The sequence below is a fragment of the Magnolia sinica genome, chromosome 8 (assembly GCF_029962835.1).
Source record: "Magnolia sinica isolate HGM2019 chromosome 8, MsV1, whole genome shotgun sequence".
NCBI lineage: Eukaryota > Viridiplantae > Streptophyta > Magnoliopsida > Magnoliales > Magnoliaceae > Magnolia > Magnolia sinica.
In genome coordinates, this window is record NC_080580.1 from 14,995,101 (window position 1) to 15,002,863 (window position 7,763).

The window sequence follows — 7,763 nt, forward strand, 5'->3', positions numbered from 1 at the left end:
TACTCCTCGGTGAAATGAAGTGGCAGAAGACTCTCAGTGTGCCTTCCCTAAGGCCTCATATGGCACCCTGAATTTAGAATCCTTCACAATTCACATGCATTAACTTTTTCTCAAATTTACTATATCTACGGTTAGAAACCAAGATAAGCTATCTAAAGTAACTCACTATTCATAATCCACCAAACACGCCTTTTAAAAAATTCCACAAGTGGGGCCCATCTCGTACCGTGCATTTCTGCCACTCTTCCTCCATAAAAGGCCTCCTCTAACCCCACCCTCTCACTTAACTCTCTCTCTCTCTCTCTACAATGCTAACCACAGTAGCATCCCAGCGCACAATATCACTCTGGCGCTCGCGCCTCGGTTCGGGGCTACGGACAGCGCTAGCGTGCGCCCTGGTGGCATGCGCCATGCTCTACGGTCCAGATCCATTCTGTCGCCTGCTGACTTACCCAGCACTCTCCTACGTGGCAGCCATCCTCATCGTGAGCGACGCCACGCTCGGTGAGGCCGTGCGCGGCGCAACCTTCGCGGCGTACGGTACCGTGCAGGGCGTGTGTCCCGCTATCCTGAGCCTGTGGGTGATCGGCCCCGCTCGCTTCTCCATCACCACCACGACATTCGCCGTAGCTCTCAGCGCGTTCGTGGTGGCGCTGCCCGGCTCCACTCACATCGTCACGAAGCGAATCGCGCTCGTGCAGATCGTGCTCGTCTACGTCGGCGCTTTCATGCAAGGGGTGCGCACGGATGCTATCATGCACCCAGTCCACGTGGCGATCAGCGCTGGCGTTGGGTGCGTGGCCGCCGTTCTGGCACTGATACTTCCCTACCCAAGACTGGGATATTACGAGGTGAAGTGAATAGTGATCGGTATTTAATACTCCGGCTTTATATGCCGCCTGATACGCAGGCACTAGTAAATGTACACAAGGAATACTCTAACTCAAATTCAACCGAATAGATTGTGGAACCACTGTATCTGAGGTGCAGTCCGAAAATCAGATTGGTCGGACAATCCTAACCTCTGATTCATGGACACTTGTCAGCATGAAAATGACCGTTGGATATCTTTCATTAAATGTCCACCAATCCGATAGTCGGATAATCAAATGAGGTTAATTTTTTGTTCATGAAATATCTCAAGTGGGACCCATAATTTGGACGGTTTAATTTGATTCACTTGTATTATACGTGTGCAATTTTCTAAGAAAATATTATTATACACATAACCGTAGGGCCCACCTCCATGAATGCATTGTATATCCAGGCCGTCCATATATTTTGAAAGATTATTTTAAGTCTTGCTCCCAAAAATGAAGCAGATGCAAATTTCAGATAGACCACACCACAAGAAATATTGGTCATTGAATACCTACCATTAAAAAAATCCTAGGGTCCACCGTAATGTTTATTGACCATCCAACCTATTGGTAATATCACACAGACCTGTATGAAAGGGACAAAAGCAATTATCATCTTGATCCAAAACTTTTGTGGCCAATAAAACGTTTTTAATGGTCAACAATCACTTTTTCCTGTGGGTGGTCCACCTGAAAGTTTTATCTGCTTCATTTTTTGGACCATGCCATCAAATAAGTTTTAAAAACAGATGAACGGCATAGATATACAATTCATACATGGAGGTGGGCCCTAACAATCAACATCGTTGGTTCCAGGTGGCAGCCTGCGGTGGAGAGTTTGTAGCGTGCGTTCGAGTTTTCAGTTTTTATAAGTGGCCATGATTCGTTGATTTATACCGTTGATTCGATGGGTCCACCATCAGTGGCCGAATTAATACAAAAACATAACTTTGATTATTAGCTGACTCTTCAACTGGTGGCCAGAAAACCAATGGCTAAGAAAGAACATAAAGGAACTGTCCACATTGAATCTAGAAAAGGCTAAATATCTGATGGATGGGATCTTCCAACTTCGAGTATTTATCGATGGATTATCTATCTGTACTGAAGACCCTCATATCAACGGTTTGGATCACTGTAAGATGGGCCTGATTTTTACAATCTGAAAGACAAAGCGTACGGAGCATTCAGTTTTATTGAAAAAGGAGAAAAATGATTGTTTTGGAGAAGGCGACATCCTAACGTGCGCCGTGGGTCATTCCTTTCCCGACTCCACGTGGATTAGGACGGAAGGTCCCATCGGTGGATTGCTGATGCAACTTCCGTACAATTCAAGTTGCATTCGCGCCTACATGTGGTCCTAAAACAACCTCCCCGTACGTGTACTGAAGTTTTTAATTATTAAGATCCGGACCGTTGATCAGGAGGGCCCCTCAGTGGATTCGGTAGATTTAAAAGTCATCCCAGTATTTGTCATGTATGTAACGCACATACGTAAGTTGAATATGGATCGTTGGTTTCCTTTTCATGTGTTGCACACCTGATTAGTAGATCCAATTTTTTTTTTGTGGATATGAATCATCCACATGGGACCCACATTATAGATGGCAATGATTTCCTACGTATGGGCCAGATCACGAGAATATGAATGTTTGCAAGTGCTGATCTGACACGAGAGTCACCTTGTGAAATTCTACTAACTGGGCCCCACATGGACGAATGGAAATCTCCATCGTGGGTACGGAAAAGTCTACCACTGTCCACATGTGGCGTACAAATCTTGCGCGGATCGAGGTGGGTGGGATCCCTGACCGTGGGGCCCACCTTGATGTATATACCTTACATCCACTCCGTCTATATGTATTTAAAATTCATTATAGGTCATGATCTCAAAAATGAAGCAGATCCGAATCTCAGATGGACCATAGTACAGAAAACAGTAGTAATTGACCGTTAAAAACTTCTTGTGGGCCACAAAAGTCTTGGATCAAGATGATATTTGTGGGTTCTTTTAATCCAGATCTGTGCGACCTTATCAACAGATTGGATGGTAAATAAACATTCTCGTGGACCCCAGGAAGTTTTAATTGTGGGGATTCAAATCTGGCCCTCTGTTGCAAATCAAATGAAAATCTGGGCCCGATCTAGACCAAGGACTAGCTCATTTTCAATCCAAAACAACACTAGCCTTTTGCATCATCAAGGACCGTTGAAAAGTTAGATGGGCCCACTAATCTTTGGGCTTGTATAGCAGGTAAAAGAGAAGAGCAAGCTCTACGCCGAACTCGCCTCCAAGAAACTGAAGTTCTTCACAAATGCATTTTGCGCGGAAAACAAAAATTCAGCGATTGCTTCGATCTCTCAAGCGAAATCCTTAGATAAAAACACAAAGAAGCTTCTCCAAAAGATAAAGATTAAGCAAGTATGTCAGCTTCTGTTTTTATGGGGCCCAGCCCAGATAGAGTTTTTAGGGCTTTTGTTACAATTCAGGCTCAATCGGGCATGTGTCGCTTCATGGGGCCCACATGCATATACAATTGGATGATCCAAACCATCCATTTTATTGGAGATGACGTTGATGGGCCATATTTCAAAACTCACACTAGTAAATAATGTCTCTGACGCTTTGGTTTTTAATTGATGAATCGATGGTCAGGATCATAATTTCAGTGTGAATTTCTACCATGGCCCATCCACAACCACACCCAGATGATGGAAGGTTCCAAACACTGGTCCATTTCTTCATGTGGTCACAACTCACCAAGAATGAACTCAGTCTAGGTTAAGTGGGTGGACCCTTAAGCTTGACCAGATTTGGGAAGTCTAAGGCTAGATTTGGATGCTCAATTGAATTGTATTGCAATATTTCAATTCAATAAATGACTCTTAAGCTTGAAAAGATGTGGTAAAAGGTAGGGCTGAAAGTCCGCGGGTTAGGTCAGGTTGGTGCTCAACACTAGCTCAACTCAAGATTAGTATAACCCAACCCAACCCAACTCGGTCGCGTTAGTCAAGTGGATACACGCTAATATTTTCGTTATTATGCTAGCCTATTATATTTTCAATATACATCTTATTTTTTGTACCTCTAATTTTATTAATTATATATATTTAGTTGTTTATTGTAAAGAACTTCATTTTTTTCTAAACAAACAAGTTAAAACACAAGACAACTACTCATTTAAATGCTTTATTGTGTAGCACACGATTTATCTATTTGGAAGATAGAAATCCAACATATCTTATTAGCTTGAGTCATTAGAAAAGACGTAGACCAATAAAACTTGACAGCACTGAAATTTCTTATGCCTTCAACATTGACAATTTGCACTCAATTATAATTTATAACTTACATACCGAATACCTTCAGGTTAGATCGGGCAACCCGAGACCTCAACCCAAGCCCAACCCATGTTTTATTAAGTTAGTGTTTATATATCCCAAGCCCAAGATTAAACCCAATACATCCTGCCTGAACATAACCCAATGTCAGGTCAGTCACAGGTGGGTTGGGTTGAACCTGCCCAACCTCTAGCCCTAAGAAAAAGGTTTCATCACTATTATAACAACCCCACTTTGATAATTTCTATTTTAAAGATTGCATGTCCAACGCACACCAATATCCAAAACTAACATTCCGAACTGTGGGGCCAAAATGTTTCTGATAAGGTCCAAAATATCATTTATCATATCACAACATGAATTTACCACGAAACACTGAAGCATTGGTATGTTAATTCTCCACCATTTAAAAAATGAAATGACTCTTCGGAAGTGCACATGGCAAGTTGTAAGGAAATCTAGACCATCCAAATCTCCAACCCAACTGTAGATGAAGAATGAACGATATTGATCATTCCCTTCTGAGCTGGGCTGATTATTATTTTAATCTTAACCATTCATTCCATTTCCATTAATTGGATGGTTAGATTGCTTGAACAGTGCAGTTATAGAGATATTCTCCATCCACAATAGGACCCACAGGTAAGATGGGCTGGATAGCTGTACATCAGTGCCACATGTGAAGAGGATGAGTCACCACCATTATTTATTTAAATGGTGCAAAACTAACATAGCCCTCCAGACAATGTACAAAAAGGTCCTCGCAGTCAAAATATATTACTACAGGGTCCTTTTTCCAAATACTTCTTTCTCAGGGGGTTTCTTGAAAATAAAAATACTTTGATTCGTAATGACAGTTAGTTCTGTTAGTACCTGAGTGTACCACCAGTGCACATTATATTTTTCTTATTCTCTTTTGCTAACATGCACCATATTTCTCAAACAGGAAACAATACAGTGGGAGAGGCCCACATTCAAATTCTCACCGGCCCATTTCAGATCACCGTCCGATCGATTACAAACGTTAGAGACGCCATTGAAAGGGATGGAAATTGCCCTGTTGTCGTGCCCCACTTTTCCGATCAAATCCGCAGATCAACGGCTCAAAGATCATTTGATTAGCATAACCGAAGAAATAATCCAAACAATGAAGCAATTGGACTACTCTCAACGATTTGATTCATCAACAGCACCCGAAACAGCGAAAGAATTTCCAGATAAAACCATCCAACCCCCACAAATTGCATTTCCAACACTCCAAGATCTTCCATCTCACTTCTTCTTGTTTTGCATGAAACTCCTCCACGACGAATACATAGCTTCCCGATCAGTGGAAAATAACACAACCCCAGATGAAGAAACCGCCATTTCGGACAAACAAGAACCTGTGATCATGAAAAAGAAATTGAGCATTTGGGTCATGAGAATAAGCGGCGAAAGATTCATAGCCGCATTCAAATGCTCGATTGTATTAGGCCTTTCGGTGTTCTTTGGAATACTCTTCAGTAAAAACAACAGCTACTGGGCCGGCCTTACAGTGGCGATCAGCCTCACACCATTCAGAGAGGCAACATTCAATGGGGCCAACATCAGGGCTCAAGGGACTGTGATTGGATCCATTTATGGGATCTTGGGCTGCTTCATTTCACAAAAATACATGGAACTTAGGATATTAGTCCTCCTCCCTTGGATTATATTCACTAGTTTCCTGAAGGACAGCAAGATGTATGGCCAGGCAGGCGGAATATCGGCAACCGTGGCGGCGATCGTCATCTTGGGTAGGAAGGACTTAGGTGATCCGAATGAATTCGCCATTGCACGAATCACGGAAACCTTCATCGGCGTATCATGTTCGATCTTCATCGAGCTTCTCATACAGCCGGTAAGAGCATCAACCCTGGCAAAAACCAGGCTCTCCGAGAGCATTGGTGCAGTCCATGAGTGCGTTGGATCGATGGTTTTTGGTACACACGCGAACAAGTCTTCGGCAAACTTGGAAGAGCTGAAAGCGAAGGAGAAGAAGCTGAGAGGACATGTCAATGCACTAGGAAAAATCATTGAAGAAGGTGAGATAGAGCCCAGCTTTTGGTTTGTGCCATTCCCAAGCACTTGTTACAGAAGGCTGTTGGGGTCATTATCCAAGATGGCAGACCTTTTGGTGTTTGGGGCCCATGCCATGGAATTCCTAGTACATGGATGCCATTGTTTTGGTGGGGAATCTTGGAATGACATGCAAGAGCATGTGAATGGAGATTTGGAGCATTTCAAAAAGGTGGTGTGCACTCCAATGAAATGCTTTGAGGAGATATGTAGAATGAAATCTCTAGCAATGTTAGAAAAGGAATATGAAAAGGCTAAGAACAAGGAAATGGACATGGACAAGGACAAGGACAAGGAGATGTGTGAGGACATTGAGATTGGGAAAACACCCAAAAATGCAAATGGGTCTTGGAATTTGAGTGGTGAGGATGAAGAGATAGAGAAGGATTTGGATTCTTTTCTTGGGAATGCAAAGGAGAATTTGGAGAGAGTTGGTGGAGGTGAAGGAGAGGAAGAGATGAAGAGGGGTTTGGTGCTTTGCATGGGTGCAATGGGATTTTGCATGGAGGGTTTGATGAGAGAAACAACAGAGATAGAGAAGGGAGTGAGAGAGCTAGTGCAGTGGGAGAATCCCACATGCCATGTGAACTTGCATGAAATTTATTGTAAGTTGAATAATGCATGTACATGAACATTTGGTGCACTCGTTTGTACCGTATTTTATGTTATGGAAAGAGTACGGATAATCTGTTTCCAGCTGACGGCGGCTTCCCGGATTCTTAAATTTAATTTGTACACGTCATTTATGCAGACGTCAGCACAACACCTTAATGGAATAAAGATACGTTTACAAAATACTGCCTTATTAACAAGAAAGGTTATGTTTACAGCACGTGATTCAAGGACGTGTAAGCTGCGACCCAGGATCCAGTGACGTCGGTGTGACCTGACTGTGACCCAGCTTGATGTATGCTTTATATATCTATTCCCTCTCCCTGTTTTTCCACATTCATTGTCCCAAAAATGAAGCGGATACAAATCTTAGGTGGACCACACCACAGGAAACAATGGTCACCGAATGACCACCATGGGAAACTTCCCAGTGCCCATAGTAATGTTTATTTTTCATCCAACCTGTTTTTGATGGGGTTACACAAGCTAGATGAAGGGAAAATACAAATATCAGCTAGATCGGTCACACAGAACCAATTATGGGAAAATAAAAAATATCAGCTGGATCCAGAACCTTTGTAGGACACAAAATAAAAATAAATTTTACTTGTCAATGATTAATATTTCTAGTGGTGTGGTCGACCTGCGATTTGCATTTGTCTCAAAAAAATTTTCCATTCCTTAAAATGAGCTGGCAAAACAAATACACAACATAGATATACAATGCATACATTCGAGTATGCTTCATGGCCATGTCCCGCTCACATCCTGGGATCTGAGGTTGCAACAAAGCTGCATAAATTTTTCAAGACTAGATTGCATGGTATAGCAAGTAGCACCCATGTCAGT

General features: G+C 42.4%; 1 protein-coding gene across 1 annotated transcript; it reads left to right on the forward strand.

Annotated features, from left to right (window-relative positions):
• Window positions 1–278: 278 nt before the first annotated feature.
• Window positions 279–6,950, forward strand: LOC131253878 (uncharacterized). The gene is made up of 3 exons (XM_058255001.1): window positions 279–851; window positions 3,115–3,282; window positions 5,149–6,950. Exons 1-3 carry the CDS (start codon window positions 309–311, stop codon window positions 6,931–6,933), a joined length of 2,496 nt encoding a protein of 831 aa, XP_058110984.1. The 5' UTR covers window positions 279–308; the 3' UTR covers window positions 6,934–6,950.
• The last annotated feature ends 813 nt before the right edge of the window (window positions 6,951–7,763 follow it).

What these genes read in the sequence shown, in the direction of transcription:
- LOC131253878 (XM_058255001.1), top strand. Translation starts at nt 309, where the DNA reads ATGCTAACCACAGTAGCATCCCAGCGCACAATATCACTCTGGCGCTCG. An exon ending in CAAGACTGGGATATTACGAG is followed by an intron (nt 852 to 3,114) that starts GTGAAGTGAATA and finishes CTTGTATAGCAG; the next exon opens with GTAAAAGAGAAGAGCAAGCT. An exon ending in AAAAGATAAAGATTAAGCAA is followed by an intron (nt 3,283 to 5,148) that starts GTATGTCAGCTT and finishes TTTCTCAAACAG; the next exon opens with GAAACAATACAGTGGGAGAG.